The sequence below is a fragment of the Gorilla gorilla genome, chromosome 5 (assembly GCF_029281585.2).
Source record: "Gorilla gorilla gorilla isolate KB3781 chromosome 5, NHGRI_mGorGor1-v2.1_pri, whole genome shotgun sequence".
Classification (NCBI taxonomy): domain Eukaryota; kingdom Metazoa; phylum Chordata; class Mammalia; order Primates; family Hominidae; genus Gorilla; species Gorilla gorilla.
The window spans coordinates 155042502-155066181 of NC_073229.2; the positions used below are offsets into that span (position 1 = coordinate 155042502).

Below are 23680 nucleotides of genomic sequence, written 5' to 3' on the forward strand. Positions count from 1 at the left end.
CTGATGAGGCATACATTTGCAAAATCACATTTGGTTCCACAATATTTCTAAGGCTTGGCTTGCTGAATCGGATTCTCCAGGGAGTTGTTGTTTTTGTAATAATTATAGAGAAAGTGAGAAAGGCCTTTCACAAGGCGAGAGATAATTTAGTGGAAACAGATCTCAAAGACGACAGTTATGCAAATTGTATTTAATGTACTTACTTTAAATGACTAGAGAAAAAAATTCTATATAACACTTTACAAGAAATGTACCCTGTTGGTTATTTGCTCTATAATAACACCATAACCTGGTGTGCCCCGATAAAAGTTTCACGAGAAAGCATCCCAATCAGACTGGGATGCAGCCCCTCAGTGGCCTAGTTTGCCTGATATACAGAGGGCCAGTGGACACAAAGTAAAGAAGGACATGAAGCAGAGGAGCAAGATTCAGATGGTACAGCTAAAATATTTCCTGAAAACAAAATGAAAAATGCACAAAGAAAACAAGCAAAAATATCCCTCGGAGAATTCGTAAAAGCTGGAATGGATTATGTAACCAGGCAGAAGGAATCTGGCACTCTCAACATTAGATGTACAAACTTTCAACGTCGCTTTCACCGTTTCAAATAGTGATGTTGGCAGCATCATCAAATTACAGAAGAGCTGAAAACAGATTTTGAAATGCTACTTTTCACAAAATACTAAGACTTCTGATGAAAAATATCACTCAAGTTTGTTTTTTTAAACCTTTAGAAAAAGAGAAGTGACAAGTTTAGAGAATAAACAAACTTTATTTTATAACAGTATTACAGGAAGCAAAATATCATTTAATACAACTTGAAGCTGCTATAAATCTAATCTGGCATCGTAACTATACATAGGGTCAAAGGCAAAGGAAAAAATGTTCAATATAGTTAATAAGTCCCTATCAGGTCTCTGGTGCCAGCTTTAAATGGTATAACTTTCTTGTAACCAACAGAACACCACCACAGCCCCCTCCCCCTCTCCCCAGCATCCTCAAACCTGTGTGAATCATAAAACTATCTGAAAGAGATAGGCCTGCTCAATAACAAAAGGTCAGTTTTACATGTGTAGACAAGGAGGTTTAATACAAAGCAAGAGTTCTACCCAAGTGTTCAAATAATGGAAAGAATTGAAATTTGGGTATGTTAAGAAAGAAAGCACTAAGGTTTTAAGCTGCCTGAATCGTTTAGTAGAAGGGAAGAAAGTTTTCTCTTTCTCTTCCCTCCTGTTCTGGAATGCTGCCGAAGGGCATGTGTCTGACAAGCATTGGCACTGTGGTGCGGCAGGGTCTCTAAGCACAGTGCACAGTCAGTGAACTTCTTCATTATTCTCCAGTCCAGAGATTCTGACTCTCTACTAAAAGTAGAAAGTCACAGGACTGGAAGGTCAAAGGGGTCCAATATAAAAAACATCCCTGTGAAATTCTCAAATATTAGAAAATTTTCAAGATGTAAGAAATGCTTTTAATCTGTATTAATATTTTCTCATACAGTATATTTGCTGCAATTTGAAAACTTCGTAAATATTTACTGTGAGAATTCAATGAAAAGAATCCAGAAGAAGGAAAGCCACTATCTAAATTAGTCACAGAGTTTCCTTTCTGCACAACAGCACCTGTTCAAGTGAACAGCACCTTACCAGCTTGGGCTGGCTTTGTTCACTGTCATTTGATCAAAGTGAGTCATTAAAAGCAGGTAGTTGCACACAAAGTAAACAGAAAACAAAACCAAAACCCCTTAATTAACAACAACAAAAAGAAAGAACCGAGAATATTTAGAAGTGGTTATAAAACAAAATAATATATTAAATGCATGGGAGCAATATAGACCAGAGCTGGTAAGGAAAGGTTTGGTGTTGGCATTTTAATTCTTCAGGCTTCTGGTCATTGTTACCAGTTGTAGCATAAATTCGCTGGAATAGTGGTGTGGCATTAAGACTTGGAACGGTCAAAAAATCTTCAGGGGTTCACAAAGTTGAGTGTTGTTTAAAAAAATGACTTTCTAGAAGAGAAAAAAAAAAAACAAAAAAAAACAGAAGGCTTAAATATTCCAAAAACACAGGCTTGAAAAAAATGTTAAGTAACATTCATCAAGTTTTCAATCAAGTAATCAACAGTTACTGTCTGCCTAGTCTTACAGTAAATAGTATGTTTACCAGAAGACAAGCATGAGACACTATTCCACTCTCGAGGGCCTTAAAATACCTGGGGAATTGACAAGTACGCTAGAAGCAACTGGCAAATAAGAGTTCACTGCAAAAGAATTTATTAGCATAAAACAGAGACAATTCATATGTAAGAATTTAAAGACAGAAGCCAAGGTAGGTTTTAAAGCTATACTCAGGAAAAGGGAAAGTCAAAGTCTATTTTCTTTGTGCTAAAACGAATGGAAATGGTGCTTCAGGTGGAAAAACACAATGAGGAAAGAGGCATGGAGGTGAAGAAGTACACAGTATTATGACAGTAAGATGTATGTTGGGGGAGGAGGCAGAAATGAATGGAAGGAATAGGACGGTGAAGAAATGGACATTACTAAAGTTGAGCATTGGTATAGCGAGTAGTAAATAAAGGTACAAAATATTAGGTCTATTCTTTAATAGACTGAGAAGTACCAGCTTGATCTAATTGACCAAAAAAAAAAAATGAATTAAGAAAAAACATTTGGACGAAAAGACCAGTTGGCAATCTACTGCAATGGTCCAGGGCAGAGTGCAAGAGCCACGGAGAGATAAAAGACAGGTCAAAGAACCTGGGGTTGGCCAGTCATGCAGGGCATGATAAGCCCAGGAAAGGAGGTTGGGATCGTTTCTTCTTTGGTTTTGAGGAAGGGTTTGTCATGGTGTGATTTACGTTTTGAAAACACTGCTGTGGCTTCAGTGTGATGAATAAGCTGAAGCTGGCAAGGAGTAGAGGCAGGAACAACAGTCAGGAGACCACTGCAGGAGTCCAGCTGGATGAGGAAGATGACAAATGTCAGGCATTCCTGCCAGATGGCCAGGACCCAGACTTGAGTGGTCACCACAGAAATCAGGTGGGAGAGAAATTTGAGAGGCACCACTAAGAAGAATAATCAGTGTGGTGGTTAAGAAATAGGTATAAGACAGGATGATAAGGTTTGGAGTCTGGGACCTCAAAAAAAGGAGAGAATGAAGGCTTACAGCCTGGGTGAAGCATTAGACCTAGGGATATAGATTTGGGCATCAGAACAAGGGATAAGTGAAACCAACAGATAGAACTAAGTCTCATGTGAGCATAGGAATAAATGAAAGCCACAGAGTCTTGCAGAAGTCCACAATCAAAGGTAAGTGGAGAAGACTTTTTAAAAAACCCATGATGGTGCAATGGCCCTGAAAGTGAAACAGGTTTTAAGGTGGCAATTGTTTCATTTTATATTTGAACTTGGTTGGAAGTTTTGGCAAATGATAGGTAATCACAAAGGACAGTGCAGAGTGGTAATTAACATCTTTTCCAAGAGACAAACTGCTCCCAAAGTCAATTAGAATGTACACTCTTTTGGTTAGGTAAAATTAAGTCTTGCTTTAATGAAAAAAGTTCCTACCATTTAGATTTATCACAGATAATATTAGAGCCTCTTGATTATTCAGGACAGATTGATTAATCAACTTCATTGTTTTCTACCCTGTTGTCTGCCTTAGGCTATTTCATTACTCATTAGTACTTCTGTTTGATTCTAGGCTGGGGGAAAAATATCAATGGAGAAAATAGAAAGTCTTTTTTTAGGTTAGTAATTATGAAAAGAAATGTGGGGGATGATGAAGGGAAATGGATACAACTACCAATCAAATTGGATTTGGCAGTTATAGGACACCTTCAGTCATGGAACCTGTTCTTGTTCCTTCAGAGCTGGTATTTCCATTTGCTTTGTTTAGTAAATATGCATCATTTGTTGAACACAGCTGCCATTTTGCCTAGTTTATGTTATTAAAAAAACAAACCCCTGACGTTATCAGGGCCTGAAAACCTACAGAGAGAACAATGTTTAGGATTCTAGTCTCCATTTTCTCTAGGCCCTATGTCACTTTATTGCTTTGCATCTGTTTTCATCAAAAATAAAAATTTCACTTTGTAATGAGTCATAAATTTGTAAAGAAAAGCTAAAATTAAACTTGTTTCAAAGTTATTACAGGAAACTAAGTATATGTTGGAATTGAAGGGATCTTGATCTCAAAAAACTTCAACATTTACTGAGCTAAATATAGAGAAAAAGACATAGTTACCCAAATAAACTCAAAATGTAATTTATTTCCATTAATAAACTTTTTTTCTGGTAATGAATATTATAAATGATAACCTTCATGTGCTCTTAGGATTCCAAACAGCTTTCAGAATCATTTTATTGCCATTTTAATGTTAAAACTTATTTATTTTCTCATTCTTTAAAAATCAGTAAATCAACTTTAACTCTGAGTTAGATATTGTGTCAAAACATCCCAGTTCCTTATTGGCGTAGATGAACAAGAAGAAACTTATTGTACGAAGACTTTATTTACATATCCACTTATCTTTTTTGACTGTTTCTTGCACTTAAACACATGTAGAAATACGTTCCTAAGTACTAAACAGTTAGCTTTTGAGCTAGAAAAGAGAAAATATAAAGATAGAATCACCAATGTCACTGCTACATAAGCATCAGAAATATTGTACTCTTCTGTCCTCTGGCAGGTGTCTGTGAGAAATAAACTTAATATCTGACAATTTTTTACAGGCTAGAATTTGGGACTAAATGATTCATTACATATTCCAACCAAACTGAAAACTAGGCAATGGCTCTTCATGTAAAAGCTGTAAAAGTTTCAAGAACATTCTTTTCTTTCTCTAAGCTTGAATTCTACTCATATTCATAGAAGTCTGGGCATCTTTGTCAATACAAATTGGCAGGCATTAATTATAGACATTAATTCAACCTGCTTTCACTTTTACACTATCACAGGTTCATCCTGAGTTTGGGTAAGATCATAGCTGTTAAGCATATGGTTTATACTTTATGTATTAGAATTGTGGTGAAGTCAACAAAAATAAAAGCATTCATACCACTGTTCTGTTTCCAAGTGTCACTGTTCCACCCTGGCCTATACAATGTCAGTAAACATTCTAACTACTATAGTCACATTCCTTAGTCTATGTCCCCCTCTTTTGGCCAATGTGAGAATAGATCAATGTGGCTCAATTTCATCTAATCACAGGAGTAATTCTATGTTCAAGTTCTTCAAGGATATATGTTGGTTGCGTGCCTTGTCTTAAGCACTCACAGAGCGATCAGAGAGTTATTTATCCCTCTCAGTGCACCCAATGAGCAGTGGTGAAAAAAGTCCATACATAGAAGTTCTATGATCTTGCCTGAAAAGCACAATCTTTGAGTTTCTAGAGACAAAGGGCTCATGTATTGATCTCAATCTTGAGTGCTCTACTCCAGAAATTGACTCAGTAAACTGATTTCAAAAAGCATTTGACAGAAAATGCTGGCAATGCTGCCTTTAAGTGGTACAGCACTCATCTAGAGAGAAGTCCCAATAAAAATGCAAAAATGTGGTTTTCCCCCAGATAATACAACAATGCAAATAATACAAGAAAACAACATTTCTTCAGATTAATGAACATTCAATTACCACAAAGCAATAACATAATAAAATGGGAATGAAATATTTACTTAAGGCTGGGCATGGTGGCTGATGCCTGTAATCCCAGCATTTTGGGAGGCTGAGGCAGGCAGATCACGAGGTCAGGGGTTTCACATGGTGAAACCCCGTCTCTACTAAAAATACAAAAAAAAATTAGCTGGGCATGGTGGTGGGCACCTGTAGTCCCAGCTACTCAGGAGGCTGAGGCAGGAGAATCACTTGAAGCTGGGAGTCGAAGGTTGCGCAAGCTGGGATCGGCCACTGTACTCCAGCCTGGCCACAGAGCAAGACTGTCTTAAGACACTGCATTTCCTAAGCAAAAATGAACTCTGTGCACTCAGGTGTAAAATTAAATTTTAAATATGATACTTTATGGATTTGACAGTTATTTCAAATGCTGAACTTTTCATTTTATTCTTCTTTTATCCTCAATTTGCATATTTGATTTTAATTTCTAAACAGAATTTCCATTGTTTAAATTATAAAAATCAGCTGGGCACGGTGGTTCACGCCTGTAATCCCAGCACTTTGGGAGGTCGAGAAGGGCAGATCACCTGAGATCAGGAGTTTGGGACCAGCCTGGCCAACATGGCAAAACCCAATCTCTACTAAAGACATAAAAATTAGCTGGTCATGGTGGCACACGCCTGTAATCCCAGCTACTAGGGAGGTTGAGGCAGGAGAATCGCTTGAACCCAGGAGGCAGAGGTTGCAGTGAGCTGAGATCATGCCACTGCACTCCAGCCTGGCTGCCAGAGCGAGACTGTCTCGAATAAACAAATAAATAAATAAAATAAAAATCCCAGAGCCAAAAATGCAAGCATGCTAAATTTCCATTTGGTTAAACCCAGAAAAGAGTCAATTCTTAAAATGTCTGTGTTACCATTAAAATATACACGAAGTGTAGCCTGCAGCCCCTGAGGACTGCTGAGTCTCTTTAAGGGGACCATAGAGTCAAAACTGTTTTCATTATCATACTAAGACATTATGTCCTTTTCAGTGTGTTGGCATTTTCACCAATGGTGTAAACAAATAATGGTGAGTAAACCTACTGGCAGCTCAGCCTACATAAGTCGAAGCAGAGGAATCAAACTGTATTTGAGGTAACCTTATTCTTTCTTTTAAGAGGCAGGGTCTTGCTCTGTCACCCAGGCTGGGGTGCAGTGGTGCAATCATAGCTCACTGCAGCCTTGAACTCCTGGACTCAAGGGATCCTCCTGCCTCAGCCTCCCAAGCAGCTAGGACTACAGGCACATACCATCACACCCAGCTAATTTTTAAAAAGTTTTTTGTGGACACAAGCTCTTGCTATACTGCCCAGTCTGGTCTCGAACTCCTGGCCTCAAGCAATCCTCTCACCTCAACCTCCCAAAGTGTTCGGATTACAGGCGTGAGCCACCAGGCCTGGCCTGGCACCTTATTCTTTACCAGTGTGCACTCGCAGTAAAATAGAGAAGACAGTTTCACTTAAGGATGTCCTTGAGGACACAGAAGAAATATTAATTTTCCTACATCTCAAGCCTGAGTGCATCTTTTTAATATTCTGTGTGATGAAATGGGAAGTATGCACACGCCACTCCCGCTGCATACAGAAGTACAACAATGTCTAGAGGAAAAGCATCTATGCGAATGTCTGAACTGTGAGTTGAAGCAGCTGCTTTTTCATAAACCACCTTTCTTACTTGAGAGAATCACTGACAGACAAGGGATGTTATTCAATTTGGATACTAGGTAAACCTTTTATTGAAAATGAAGTTGAGCCTGTCGCCTCAAGAGAAACAATTGACAGTACTTGTTGCCAATGATAAAATTCAAGCTTTTAGGTGAACATTAGAATTCGGAAAACGGTGTTTTGGCCACCATGAGCTTGATAGCTTCCCGATATTAAGACTCTTGAGGAGATCAGTGGCAGCGAATGACCCTTTTACTGTCTCCATCATTTTACCTTTTCCAGGATGTCATACAGTTTGATCATACAACATATATAGTCTTTCTAGACAGACTTCTTTCACTATGTGATGATTATTAACTTAATAAATATTTATAAAACTTCTCAGTTTTGACTTATGATAAATTTCAATAGATACAATTCACATGAACAAAATCTCTTTGGGCTCTTCAATAATTTTTAGGTGTATAAAGTGGTCCTGAGACCACTCAGTTTGAGAACTGCTTATGTCCAATCTGCTATCACTAAACTACTGCCGTTTTCTTCTGTCACAGATATTTGTGTATCTGCTGAGTAGAGGGAGAAATTAAATCCAGTGTTTTTCTCTGCAGTCAAATGAAGCACAGTATCTGTTCTACAAATAATTCAGCAAAATGCTTTTGCTTTTCCTGGTTTGCTGGAACATGTTCATGCTGTTTGGAGACCCCACCTTCTTAGGAGGCTCTTCTGTGGGTCCTTTAAGGCCCAAGTCCCATCTTCAGGCCTTTTGGGACTGGGTTGACCTTCCTGAGCCCTGTGTCCTCTGAATGAACTGTATTACTCTCAAAGGCCTACATGCTAATATAACTTTACTTCAAAGAATAATAAAGATACTGAGCTTCATCTGACTGAAAAGCAAAAAAATGTCAGATTTAACTTTTATAGATGTTCCTATATATTTTACTCCTGGCTTTGCTTCCAAGTTAAATTCAATCTTACTCTTAGAGATGTCCAGTTCAGTCTCCCCATTACTAACTGTCTGAACCAGTATCTTGATTTCTTTACAGGGTACTTCATCTAATCTAGAAGCTTTTCAGTCAATCATACACACTACTGATAAATTCATATTACTAAAGGACATGGCATGTAAGACCATCTGCAATTTGCCTTCAACAAACGTTTCCAGCTGTGCTGAGAACTCTATACATAACCACAATGGAGGTTTGCTTTTCCCGACATCCTTCCCATTGTTTTCCCATGTGCTCTTTCTTCCCTCCCCAATCTCCAACTATCCAGATTGCCCTTGGTGCTTTGCACAGAGGAGCTTTCCTGCAACCTTTCTGGAGAGCTTTGTCTTGTTTGGCCAATCAGAAGCATTTCTCCTGTCAACTTCCACAGCCCTTTATCTAGGCTTCTCTTCAAATATACTATTTTTGTGCCCTGAACATTATTTTTATGCATGTTCCTATGCCTTCCCCTCTCACACGCAACTGTAATAGTCCCTTGAACATAACAGGCTCATAATATAGATTAATGAATCCAGAAGTGAAAGTATCAGGGACTAATTTGTAATGTAAGACTGAAGAATAAGAGCTTGAGGAAACGGTGGGGAAAAAAAACAACAGAATTGCATTATATCTTTAGGAAGAAGCACTAATTCCCATGTTTACCACTACTCTCATCTGCCAATTTTCTTGTTTAAGTAGAAAAACATCAGGTTCGTTTTTCTGTTCTCTTTTGTTGATTAACTATATCTATGATATCCCATGAGGACTCTTACTTCTTTAAAAAACTGGTTTCCTCAAATCACTGAAGCCGTAACACAAGTTTCTAAAAGTAGTAGTGCTGGCCCTAAAGCTGTTAAGGTCTTCTGGTTCACTCTGCTAGGTCAAATCTTCTGGGAATTTGATATAAAAGCATTCTACAAAATCTTAAAGCTTCTTTTAAATAACAAATGAACTATGGTCAGGCTCCACTCCGTATACTCTATTAGAGCTGAGCTTTTGTCACTTAGGTTCATAAGATGGGTAGTAATGAGAAAACATTTCTCTGTAGCATCAAATAAGAGCTTAAAAATACTCACTAACAAAGCTTTCATCTTTTAGAAAAAAGGAAGGTTAGTGGGAATCAAAAGAAATTTCTAGACCCAACTTTCTCACTTTTTATCTGAGGGAGCATGGGAAAAAAATCACTTTTCCTCAAAGTTAAATAAAGATAGCTTAAAACACTATTCCCTGCCCTCTAACAGTCTCTGTCTCTCTCTCTCTGTCTCTCTCTCTCTCTCACTCACACACACACACACACACACAGAATCTAAACTGCATCGTGCCATATCAGTTTAAGGTTGTCCTCTCACTTCATCCCTCCTACCCTCCACAGATCAACACTGTCCAAGAGAAATATACTGCAAGCAATGAATGTGAGCCACATATGTAAATTTTCTAGAAGCCACATTTCAAAAAATAAAAAGGAACATGTATATGTAATTTTAATGTAGTTATTAAACCCAGTATATCCAAATTATTTCAATAAGTAATTAATTTAAAAATTAGAAATAATTTACTTTTTTCTCATGTCTGAAATCCAGTAAATATACTTACAACACATCTCAATTTGAACTAGCCACATTTCAAGTGCTCAATAGCCACAAGTGGGTATTGGCTACCATACTGGACAGAACAGGTCCAGACTTCCATGTGCTCTAATGCTAACTCAACTATTTTGATGCAAGAAAGCATCAATATGTCCTTGGACTGTAATCCTCGTAAGGACAGGAGTATCTTTACAAAAACACACACATACACAAACTTGTTAATTAGTTGCCATAGTAAAATTCCCCTCTGATGCCACCCACAAAATTTACATGTTTAAACAATTGTTATCTGGGATATCTAACAGAAAAGCCTTGAGATAAATGAATCTATACTTAGCACAGGTGACCTATGGCAGTTACGTTAATGTCTAGGATCCTATTTCCTTATAAAAAAGTTTAGAGGAGAGACACAAAGATGCTCTATAGGCAGTTTAACATTAAATATTCTTTACATTTCCAGACTCTCAAACACAGCCTAGGACAGGGTAACAAAGTCATAACCACCACCCCAACACGGTCAGAGGCCAGATGGGTAACATACATGCATAAGGAGACTCGGCCCCAAGGGCCTCAACATAAAGACAGGATATGACAGGCAGTAGCACTGTGGTGACCTAGAGAGCTCCTCCCAGCCTGATGCTGGCCACACCTACTAAGCTCCAGCATCGTAACCACAGGGAGAGCAGGCTCAATGTCATCAGAGCTTCTGATTTTTCTAAAATTGCTGAGTATCTTCTAATGTGTAAGCACTAATAATTGATTCAAATTCTAAGATATACCCTTTAGGCCAAAACGAAAAACAAAACTGTGGATATGGCCTGCTTGTCTCTAAGCGGTCAGTTCTGTCTTGCCCCTCTCCCCACTTTTGGTGCCATTTTTAATCCTTAATAATTTTTTAAATTGGGGGGAAAATGTAGCATTTGTGACTAAGAGGTTAATAACTTTAATCTGAAAAGATTAGTTACTCATCTTTTCAAGTCACTAGGCTGTGTGATAACTGTGAAAACTGAGGGATAATTTAAATGCCCATTAGTAGGGATTAAGTAAACCATCATGCATCCATTCAACTAATCTCTATAAGAGAAAAAAATAGACACCTGAATAGGAAAATGGACAAAGGACACAAACTGGCAACCAAAAGAAATGCAAATTATATGTGTGTGTCTGTCCCTGTGTGTAGCATATGTATGCGTGTATTCCAACTTCACTAGCATTGAAAAAACACAAAGAAGGTTCTTTCCTCACAGTTTAAACAAGGGAGAAACAAATGCTCTTTCCTGATCAGACTAGCAAAGCGTCTTTTTAATGTTTAACAATGTTTAGTTGTTGCCAAGGCTGTGGGGAAACATATGCTCACAAACTGCTAGTGGCGGTCTATGTTTGCAGAACCATTAAGGAGGACAATTTGGTAATATGTCAAAAACCCTTGGTGGGCAAGCAGTGGTGGCTTATGCCTGTAATCCCAGCACTTTGGGAGGCCAAGGCGGGTGGATCACCTGAGGTCAGTCAGGAGTTCGAGACCACCCTGGCCAACATAGGGAAACCCCGTCTCTACTAAAAATACAAAAATTAGCTGGGCATGGTAGCACACGCCTGTAATTCCAGCTATTCGGGAGGCTGAGGTAGGAGAAACGCTTGAACCCGGGAGGCGGAAGTTACAGTGAACCAAGATCGTGCCACTGCACTCCAGTCTGCGTGACAAGAGTGAAACTCTGTCTCAAAAAAACAAAGACAAAAAACAACCTTCGTGGCACACCAACTCCACTTTTAAACATATTTGCCCTGGAGAAACAATGAGATCAACATACAAAAATGTACAAACAAGTATAATCTTTGAAGCTGTGTAATAATTGTGAAAACTGAGGGGTAATTTAAATGCCCATTAATAGGGGTTATTTAAGTAAACCATCACTCATCCATTCAACAGCTGCTGAAAAATGATGAGGTAATGACAAGGACCAATAACTATAAGGTACTATTAAGTGGAGGAAAAAGCAAGAATCACAATATCAGCCTATATGGAAAGTGGGGGTGTGTGTATGTGAGTGTCTATATGTGTGTATATTTATAAGTACACACATACACACTGGAAAGAAATTCTCTATCTCTGGGAGCATGGGACTTATCGGTCACTGACATTTCCTGCTATCTCTCCCTTTTAAAAAGTTATAACCTCTCTTTTATTACCAGAAAAAAACAATAAAGATAGTTTCATTTGAAAAAATAATAGTCAGTAATGGTTATGTCCAAGAGCAAGCCTTGGGGAATGAGTGACTACTGCCTGGTCTTAATGTATTAGAGCAGTGGCACCCAGCACCTCTTGTGTGGGGGGAGTTCAAATAGATTGTAACTGACTCATTGATAACACCTGGTAGATTTAGCAATGTTAAATGAGAACATTCCACAGCATTTCAGAGTGAAAACTGGCTATGCCTAAAACTCACTAAACCAAAACTAGCTTTTTATTTCTATGCAGAAGAAGTCAGTCTTCATCTGAGGTGTGATTAATCTATATTGAAAATGAAGCAGTAATAAGATGCTAATTTTAGGTATGAGACTAACACAACTAGGCAAACAGAATAAAATAAAAATGCAACACACCTGATATGCCTGCAGAACTGAAATAGTCATCTGGAAGTCAATAGGTTTGTTCTCTTTGAAGGTCAGGGGTGACACTCATCAGGGCCCACATGTAAATGAGTGGCTCATGATTAGCTAGAGCTCAGTTCAGCCAACAGGGTTCTTTTCTCTCATCAAGTCAGCTAGGCAGCTAATTTCCTGTTTGTCTTATGAGTTCATGTTTTGAAACCCTGCACATCACCCTGACTTTGAAACAAACACAAGATTGTTGTTTAGAAATTGGCATTCGTGTACCCACAACAGTGGAAAAAGCAACACGACTAATTTAGAGGTATTCATTGCAGGTTAACGGGTGGGATGTCTAAGAGGTTCCAGTGAATGGTGAACTGACCCTGCTTTTAATAACCACAGCACTAGCTCCAGTGGCTCCATGACACCTAATGTTCTCCATCTTCTCAGATGAAGGCAGGCAGAGCTCATGGAAGAGCAAAAGGTCCTGTTACTGGGTTTTCAACTTAATATGTTTTCTTGTGTTTTCAACCTGTTACAGGGCTCTCTCCCTACTACCACACTGAAACAGCTCTGACAAAGCCTCCAGGCTGACTTCTGTTCATCAATTTCCAAAAACATGCTCATTTGGTTTTCCTGCCATATTTAATACTTGGTTACTCTCTCCTTCTTGAAGTTATCTTGCCTTGCAGCTTGTGTCACCTCCGCCTTTTCCCTGTTTCCTTTCTGCCTCCTGGCTCCTCCTTCTTTATGGCCTCTGTTTCCCAGACCTCAGCTCTGAGCTAGCCCTGGATAACACAGCTCAAAACACAGGCTTCATCAGTACACAATTCATTCAGGGGACTCACAAATCTCTCTCCTGCTCAGAAGCCTGTTGCACTCTCAAAGCTCTTGTGCTCCCAAATGTGCCATTTCTGCATTTCACATGCATCTCAAACTCATTATCTCTGGGGTAGAAACTTCTCATTTTTATTGGACTCTTAAGAGCAAAAAGGGTTCATGGCCGACTTGTAAGTTATAAAAAGTTCTTAACAACCTGCCTTGGAAACAAGCCCTTCTGCTTCTATTATCATCCCCAGTTTACAGATGACAGCTCTGGGACAAAGGGATGAGACCAGCCAAGGTCAAACAACTAAGAAGTAGATATGAACCCAGCAAATCTGCTATCCTATGCTCCCTCTTAACATGCAGACGATCCAGGAAACTTCCAATTAATCATGTCATGTTATAAGGTGGGGCCTTACAGATTCATTTCTAAGTTTCCTCCAGAATTCCCATGACAGTTGGTCTCTCCGGCAGTACCGCAGAACCAAAAATACACCTTTGCTTTAAGGTAGCCAAGCAGAGAAGACCAGCCATAGTAACATGGCCATGACATGCAAAAGACAAAACTCATGTATTGCATGATTCAAATTATAGGTGCCAACATCAACTCCCTGCCCAAGCCAAAAACCTAAATATGATGTGTGATTCTCCTCTGCTCCCATCTTCCCAATGCACTAACTTCCACAGCCTCATGCTGACCGTCAACAAGTCACAAAGAAGGTAAGTTACATCCTTACCATCTCTCAAACACAGCAGGAGCAACCCCATCACTTTCAGGATAGTTTAGCCTCCTCAGCTTGGCTTAGAAGACTCCTTAACATCGGGCCTCTGCCTCCTTCCTCCTGCATCTCCATCGCTCTCCTACAAGTATCCCACAATCCAGCTACATCTGATTTTGCACTGTTCTTGGAGCGTCAGGTTCAATGCTTCCAATCCTGCCTGGAATGGCCCCCTTTACTCCTTTTTCATAGAGCTAACTCCTACCCAGCACGAAGCTTAAGTGAAACATCTCTGATGCTCTATTCTGATTCAGAGGTCTCTCCTCCTTGTTCCCATTACACAAGGTTCAGAATATATCACAAAACTTGAAATTCTTCTGCTACCACTGATTTATTGTCTGAAGAGCAGACCTTATTTTATTTGATATTTCCATGGGAAAACAGCAGACGATACCCAGTGGGCATTCCATACATATTTATGCAATGAACAAATAAATGAATGGATGAGTGAAAGGATGAGCAGCCACTCCTCTGTCATTTCATCCTTCAGGTGCTCACTGCTTTTGGATGAACAGGAGGCTTCATTCACTTTTTACCTTACATCAATTATTACTCTAAGAGTCAGAGAGGCTCCTGTGAAGTCTGGGTTGGGAGAGCTCCCTCTCCTGTGGCTCATTCTTTCTGAGACCACACAGATCACACCACCAAGCCTGGAACCCTTCTTCCTCCTGATCAGGACCATTTGGGAATACCACCGCAGTGGTGATAAGGTCAGCAATATTTTTCATCCATGTGAGGGCTCATAAATATGCATTTGGGCTAAGCTGGCAGGAGGGAGTAGTCCTTAAAAGGACATTAAAAAGTTACAAAGATTTAGTGAAGTCCTCATCTGAAGTGTGTTTTCTTTTTAACGGAGTTTGCATTTAGCTCCTCTCTGCCTCACAGCTGGCTGCCACCCACTGAGAAAGGTGGACTTGGGAGGTTCGTCCTCTGCAGGTTGTTCTTTTACCATTTTTCTGTTTGCTCTCCCCTCCCCCTACTTTCAACACTTGATCAAAAGCTCAGAGCTACTCCAAAGGGCAAGATCAGGTCAGGAGGAGAGCTTTATGTGCCTGAAAAAGGGAGATGGAGCAGATACATTGCAGACAGTTCCCCTTCTTTTTTGACATTCAGATATTGTCCTGATCCTGCTCTTTGCCTCAGCCCACCTGCTGCCTCTGTGGGATTCTGGCAGGGCAGCCAGACAGTAGCTGAAGCAGTGAAAACACACTCTTCCCAGATCTGACAGTCACCAGCAAAGGAAATTTTTTAAGAGTGAGCTGCAGCCAGTGGGGGGTGGAGATGCCAAAATGACTTTGAGACACTGAGGTCATTCCTAGTCATCCTTCAGATTTTAAACTCAAACTTTGTTTCTCAAGTAAACTGGTTTCTAAAGGAAATTGGTTAAATTTATGATAGTTCAAGTCTCCTATTTTGTTCTCTCATAGCATTTTATTTCCTTCAGAGGGCTGACCACATGTACATTTTGTTCATTTGTTAATATTCACACCTACCTTCCTGGAGTATATCCTCTCTGCCAAGGAGGGGGACCATGTTTGCTTTGTCTATCACGGAATCCTCAATACCCAGCCCTACCCTAGCACATTTAGGCACTCATTAAATACTTTTTGAATGCATGAATGAATCTTTCCAAATTTATCTAGTTTGTTCACCTTATATGTAAGTTTATACTTTAACTTCCTAAATCTGTTTAACAAGGCTTCTCATAAAAGTTAGCCTCTGAGATGGGCAAACTTCAAAAGTTGTGTGTGTGTCTGTGTGTGTCCATTGTAAAAATGAACATAAGGTGCTAGGAATAAGTGATATAATGAATTCATTTAAAAACTTATTAAAATGCCACAAGTGAAGGTGGAGCTACTGGTAACGCTTAGAGTGTCACCAATTTTTTGCTAGTATTCCTGATTAAGAAGCAACTGATTCATAAAATTTAGAGAAAAAAACATCCAGTGCTATTACCTTATGTTTGTATAACACTCACTTTCCTCATTCATTATCTTATTCTATCCTTAGAATAAGTCCTGTGAGTTAGGAAAGGTAGATCATACCATTCACTGACTTGCCTAATGTCAATATAGTTGGATATCTGGCAAGATGAAAACATAGCCTTCAGCCTTCTGACTCCTAAGTAAGAATGCTTTTAGCCTTCCCTATTTAAAACCATTAGGAGCCAGGCGTGGTGGTGAGCACCTGTAGTCCCAGCTACTCGGGAGGATGAAGGAGAAGAATTGCTTGAACCGAGGAGGCAGAGGTTGCAGTGGGTTGAGATCACACCACTGCACTCCAGCCTGGGAGACAGAGGGATACTTTGTCTCAAATAAATAAATAAATAAAACCATTAGGGGGCCAGGCACAGTGGCTCACGCCTGTAAACTCAGCACTTTGGGAAGCCGAGGCGGGCAGATCACTTCAGATCAGGAGTTTAAGACCAGCCTGGCCAACATGGCGAAACCCTGTCTCTACTAAAAAATACAAAAATTAGCTGGGCGTGATGGTGGGCACCTGTAATTCAAGCTACTCGGGAGGCTGAGGCAGGCAGAATTGCTTGAACCTGGGAGGCGGAGGTTGAAGTGAACCGAGATTGCGCCACTGCACTCCAGCCTGGGCGACAGAGCGAGACTCCGTCTCAAAAAAATAAAAAATAAATAAAACCATTAGGGAAATACATCTCAAAGATAAAAAGATCAATATCCACATACAGCACAGTACATTTACTCAGGCCATTGGATGTTTTATTTTTACTAAAATTGTTAATGATTTCTGCTTATGGGCCCATTATATACCCTGCGTTTAAAATAGAATCTAAGATATGAAGAGTCAGGTTGCTAGATATAAGATAAATATAGAAAAGTCAACTGTATCTCTCTATGCTAGCAAAAGCTAGAAAAGATTTGTAAGACCTCATTTGATTAAAAAACTATATAATTTTAATGAAAGACATTAAAGAAGATATATACAAATAGAGACATCTTATGTTCAAGGAAAAGAAGGCAATATTAAAAAGATGTAATTCTCCCCATATTGAACTACAGAGTAGATACAATGCCAACTGAAGTACTGCAGGATTTAATCTTAGAACACAGCAATCTGATTCTAAAATTTGTATGTAACAGGAAGAGCCAAGAATGAAGAAAAAGAACACTATCGGTGGTGGGGGGAGGGGGTGCAGGGGGATAGAGACATGCATACCATATATCAAGACCCATTATAAAGTTATAGTAATTCTGGCACTGGAGCAGGGATAGACGCATGGACCAATAGAAATAGTGTCAGAAACACCCCCACACATAAGAAACTTGATATAAGTTGCTGCAGATGAGATGGGGGAAAGAAGGGCTCTTCAATACAGTGCTGGAATGCTGGCTACTTACGTAGGAAACAGACCACTGTTTCTCATCATTTAGAAAAAATGATTTCAGATGGATTAAGAATATATGAAAAACAATGTTAAATTTCTACATAAAAATATCTTTATCACCTAGGGGTATGGAAAAAACATAAGTCATAAAGGAAAAGCTTGATAAATTTAACAATATTAACCCTATTCAACTATTTTAATAATGAAAGACAAACCACAAGCCTGAAGATATTTGCAACATATAAAATTGACAAAGGATCAGTATGTAGAATCTATCAAGAATCAATTAACAATGAAAGAAAGAATGAAAGCAAAAGCAGGCAAGAGAGGTGAACAAGCATTTAAGGTTTTGAAGTTTTTGGCCATCTATATTTTCATAGAAGAGAAAACAAGAATGGCTAATAACCATATGAAAATATATTAATGAAGAAAATGAGAATTATAATCACAGTTACACATATTTACCAAACTAGCAAAAATTAAAAAGTCAGAGAGGCAGCTGTAAAATGGTAGGAATCCTTGCCTCCTAGTGGATGCAACAGCAGGTGGCTGTGCCACGCAAGGTAGAAAATGAAAATGTGTATCCTGTGACCCAGCCATTCCTGTGGGTTACCTATCTATTGACTGTTCAACATACAGATTATTTTAACAACAGAAAGTAATCTTAGTATGTGTTATTGTGTGATAAGACCTGCTTCTTAAAGCCCTAATAGATAATTATAAACATTTACCCACTTCATCAAGATTTAGTTATCACATGGAAACAGCATAATGTGTTAACTAATACCCTACTCTTGACCATTTAGATTATTTCAATTTTTTTTTTTTGGCTAATACTAGCAAATATAATACTCTGGTTTCTCTTCAGGGTGTGTAAATCTTTTGCCTTTTACTAATACTAGCAAATATAAATTTATACAAATATAAATATTAAAATGTGACAAATACCCTCGTAGGTGAATATTTGTATATATTTCTGATTAAGATAAATTCTTATAAGTAGTTTAATGGTAGACATGTTTAATGTGGATTTTTTAAGATATATTTGTGTCAAATTGTCCTCCATAAAATATTACTAATTTATACAGCAGTACATATTTCCTGCAGCCTTACCAACACTATTAAAAACATAAGTTTTGCCAAATTTATAGGTGAAAACTTGTCCACTGAGTTTTTAGTATGCATTGATTTAAGTAATAGTGAGGCTGGACATTTTTTGTTTATTGATCTTTTAGTTTGCACATAGTTTACTCATTTAATTCTCTGCCCATTTTTCTACAAAAGTGTTTAAATTTTCTTAATGACACAGTAGAGTTCTTAATATATTCAGGATACTATTCCTTTCTCTGCCAAGCACATTAAACTTAATCATTTATTAATCCTTTGCTTTTGTTTCTATTGGCTTAACTGAAGTATTTATTTCCATTTTTACACAGTCAAAGAAATCTTTTCCTTTCTGGTTCATTCTCAGATGTATCTATTTTTTTTTTTTTTTTTTTTTTTTTTTTGAGATGGAGTCTCACTTCTGTTGCCCAGGCTAGAGTTCAGTGGCGCAATGTTGGCTCACTGCAACCTCCGCCTCCCAGGTTGAAATGTTCTCCTGCCTCAGGCTCCCAAGTATGGGATTACAGGCGTGCACCAACATGCCCATCTCATTTTTGTGTTTTTAGTAGAGATAGGTGGAATCAACTCATCTCCCTCTTATCTCTCCTACAATAAAAATCTCTCATCCAAAGAAGGTTAATAGCATCTTCCAGAAAGGGTCAATGTGAATATTAATTAATGTAACTTACAGTAATGTGCTTGATAAACAGTAAAGCAATATATGAATGTCAATCATTAGCAGCCCCTCAATAAATCAGAGTTATTGACACCACATGACCATCAGTTCACAGAGATTATATACACCTGAGCAGATGCACCTGGGGATGATAACAGTCTAGAAAGTCAAATGTACTACAGGAAGAAGACACTGATATGAACTTTCATTTCACATCCTTTCACAAGTTCAGGAGTACAGAGCAGTCACTAGAAAGGCCACAGACAATGAGGGCTCTCTTACCTTACTTAATCTTCCCCTTCCTCAGCCAACTCTGTTTCTTTGTGTACCACCACTCTTGTGACCGACATGTCAGGGTGCTGCTCTCTGGCTTCCCTGATCGCCTGAGCCAGTGCCTGCCAGGGTCAGGACAGAGAATGGCTGTGAGCTGGGGAACACCCTCCACCTCACAATGGCAAAACACACGCACACTGATCACCTCGGACCCAACCTCAAGCCAAGAGGCACTCACTTCTTTATTTGAGAAAGCAGGAAGATTTGAAATGGGTTCACTGTCATTTTACAGACTGCTTCTCATTTCCTAAATCTCCCAATCCTTCAGTCCACTTTCAAATAATGACACGTAGAGGAAACATGTTGGCTTTGAATCCCAGGCTTATTATACTCACTGTGAGATTTGGAGAAAACAGTTCTTTGGAGCTTAGCATTCTTACCTGTAACCCGAGACCAATGCTGAGTTGTAACGATCATTTTAAGGTTTTGTGTGTGAACTGAAGTAATGCTGTAAAGCAGCCAGCACAGTGCCTGATCTAGACATTCAGGTGATACTAGCTATCACCCAATTGCCTGAAACTGCAAGGCAAAGGACCAGGCCTTGCTCATCTTTATCTTCTTAGGCTCTCAGTAATTGTTTGAACTAAAATGTTTGCTGAACTGAAAGACTGCAGGAAAGATGTCTATAAACCTCTAAGACACAGAACTAAAGAGCAGTAGCAACAACATACAATTAGTAAAGCTAAAGAACAGAGACTGACTAATCTTCAGGTTATAAAATACAGGTCCCTATTTGACAGTTGACAAAACTGCAGGCACAACGATTAATGGGTCTTTCTCAAGGCCATCCAGCCTGTGAGCAGCAGGATAGGAGCAGGGAGGACCCAGAGGGCTGACTCCAGTGGTTTATGGTCCTTCCTTGGACCACGTGGTAAGAAAGCAAAGTTTCTCTGTGTTTTATCAGAAAGTAAACTGTAAGAGTGTTGTGGCACAATGGAAAGATCCTATTTTTCAGAAGAGGAAAATGGCTTTCCTAATTATTACTCATTTTGTTTTTAAAGTATGGGTGAGAAAACAAAACATCAGAGAACCCTTGAAGTCTAGGAAAGAATTCTAAAGGCCAGGCGTGGTGGCTCAGGCCTGTAATCCCAGCACTTTGGGACGCCGACGCGGGCGATCACTTGAGGACAGGAGTTCGAAACCAGCCTGGCCAACATGGTGAAATCCAGTCTCTACTAAAAACACCAGGCTTGGCTGGCGCACGCCTGTAATCCCAGCTACTTAGGTGGCTGAGGTAGGAGAATTGCCTGAACCGGGAAGTGGAGGCTGCAGTGAGCCAAGACTGCACCACTGCACTCCAGCCTGGGCAACAGAGTGAGACTTTGTCTCAAAAAAAAAAAAAAAGTCTAGGAAAGAATGCTGAAACAAAGACAAAATTTTACTAGGACAGAGAATACCATATCTCATAAGGAAACTGCATTTGAAATAAAGCCATGCAATTTTTTCTTTTGCTGTCAGCTGCCTAAGGGGACAACTGCATTTCTTGTTTGCATGATAGTTTCTGTCAGCTGTAAGGATACTCAACAGAAACCCTAAGCCTCGTTTCATTTAAAAAAAGGTAAAGCTACCAAAAAACAAAAAAAAAAAGACATCATTTTCATACAGAAATTTTTTTGCACAGAAACTTGGAAGACATTTGAGGGTGCTTAAATTTCCACCAGGGAACAAACTCTTGTGACCTGTGTTGGGACAATAGAGAAATAAAACATGGAACCAGACTCCAATCTGGGCAGTAGCAGAAGTGTTTGTCAAGAGCGGAGAGTGAATGGCTGGAGGGCTAGCGTGGAGCAGGAGTGGGAGCAGGTATCTGGTTCCAGGGAAGGGCAGAGAAGCTTTTCAGCGTGTTGACTGGAATGGGAATAGGAAAGGGAGAGGAAGCACAGGGGTGCAGTTCTACATTGTGTGTGTGTGTGCCTTCAGAGGGAAGGAAATTGGAATGATCCAAGCCATTTACTACATGTTGGTTTGTGCAGTCCACACTGGGAAAAGTCAAAGACAAGGACAAGCTCTGATGGGAGCCAAACGTAGCTACAGACAAATGATCAAATACTTTGAGTATCTGATCTACAAAGATCTGCCTACAATAAAGCAGGGCAACTGTTAAAGAGAAAATGTAGATGATGCCCAAGGGAAGGCAACACATATGAAATACACTCTAATTCACAGAAAGGTTGGGAAAAGCAAAAACTGCTAGCAGTCATCTTGAAACACATTCAAAATCAGTTTGTTAAAACTCCTTTCATTCCATAATATCAGCATGCAAAATTAAATACTGTAAAATGTTAATTTATTATGGCAATAATAAGGATTATGAGAAAACATCACATCTTACTGCCAAATTTTATTTTTATTTTTATTTTTATTTTTTTGAGACGGAGTCTCGCTCTGTCGCCCAGGCTGGAGTGCAGTGGCGCGATCTCGGCTCACTGCAAGCTCCGCCTCCCGGGTTCACACCATTCTCCTGCCTCAGCCTCCCGAATAGCTGGGACTACAGGCGCCTGCCACTGCGCCCGGCTAACTTTTTTTCTATTTTTAGTAGAGACGGGGTTTCACCGTGTTAGCCAGGATGGTCTCGATCTCCTGACCTCATGATCTGCCCGCCTCGGCCTCCCAAAGTGCTGGGATTACAGGCTTGAGCCACCGCGCCCGGCTCTTACTGCCAAATTGAGCAATTATTTCTTAGAAAGAAATACCCTCTAAAGAGACACTGCAGTGTATTTTACCCCTCCTTGGTATGGAGCTGAAAGTATCATGACCAGCACAGGGTGAAGAATCTGCAAAGCAAGTTTCTGTAAAAGCATGCCTCTTTGATTTGCCAACACAAAAAAGATTTCTTGTTTTCTCTCTGGCCCAGTGAAAGTGTCCTTCCATTTTAAGATGCCTTTTTTATTTTATTTTTTTTTAATTTTGAGATGGAATCTTGCTCTGTCGCCCAGGCTGGAGTGTAGTGGCGCCATCTCCGCTCACTGTAAGCTCTGCCTCCCGGGTTCACGCCATTCTCCTGCCTCAGCCTCCCAAGTAGCTGCAACTACAGGTGCCCGCCACTACGCCCGGCTAATTTTTTGTATTTTTAGTAGAGACAGGGTTTCGCTGTGTTAGCCAGGATGGTCTCCATCTCCTGACCTCGTGATCTGCCCACCTCGGCCTCCCAAAGTGCTGGGATTACAGGCGTGAGCCACCGCGCCCAGCCTGAAGATTCCTTTTAACGTAGGCAAGGAACTGAAAAAGATGTCAATGTTATGAAGGTCACTCTATGATCAACATCGAATTTTGACAGGAAAGCGATTTCATCATTTAATTTAAAGTAGCTCTGTCATCTCATTACAGGCTTAAAGGAGAAAGTGAACCCCCAACAGCTTCTGGTGACAAGCAGACCAAAAGCCACAATCACATTTACTCAAAAATGTTGGCCAGGTGTGGTAGCTCACGCCTGTAATCCCAGCACTTTGGGATGCCGAGGAGGGTGGATAACCTGAGGTCAGGAGTTCGAGACCAGCCTGGCCAACACAGTGCAACCCCATCTCTATTAAAAACACAAAAACTAGCCAGGCGTGGTGGCGGGTGCCTATAATCCCAGCTACTCAGGAGGCTGAGGCAGGAGAATCGCTTGAACCCAGGAGGCGGAGGTTGCAGTGAGTCCAGATCGTGCCACTGCACTCCAGTCTGGGCACCAGAGGGAGACTCCATCTCCAAAAAAAAAAAAAAAAAAAAAGGTTTATGCTATCTCATAAACATAAAAAGGCAAAATCTCTATTCTCTTCATTTGGATATCTGACCTCAGTCTTAGAAAGGGCTGAAACATGACATCATATACAAAAAAGGGGATTACTGTCCTTGCAACAGCAGCAGTTAAGGCTGCTGGGTCATCATGATTTTTTAAGAGTCAGGTGTATATGTTATTTTGGCACTTGTATTTCAGATTGCGTTTTTAATATTTGCCTTTCAGAAGCAGTACTATCTAGATTTGAATTCTGGGGTAAAACAGGCCAAAATATTCTTTTGCCTTTTATAACGAAATTATTTTGCCTTTTGTTATAAAAGGCAAAACAATATACATAAGTAAAACCTGAGTACTGGAAAGGTAGCATTTTAAAGTGTGTAAAGGGCCTAGGTTCAATGGGGAGAGTGGGGTGGAA

General features: G+C 39.6%; 1 protein-coding gene across 50 annotated transcripts in view; it reads right to left on the bottom strand.

Moving 5' to 3' along the window:
* Positions 1-23680, bottom strand: part of EPB41L2 (erythrocyte membrane protein band 4.1 like 2) — a 231988-nt gene that overhangs the window by 7300 nt on the left and 201008 nt on the right. For 48 of the 50 annotated variants that reach the window (XM_031011901.3, XM_019029535.3, XM_031011909.2 and 45 more), the window contains 2 exons: positions 19494-19606; positions 753-2005 (listed from right to left, as the gene is read on the bottom strand). In XM_031011901.3, the coding sequence (XP_030867761.1) occupies positions 19499-19606 (108 nt within the window). In that variant the 3' untranslated portion in view covers positions 753-2005; positions 19494-19498. Of the gene's footprint in view, positions 1-752; positions 2006-19493; positions 19607-23680 lie in introns of those variants that run through there. The other 2 variants (XM_063707865.1, XM_055391682.1) reach the window with 1 other exon arrangement.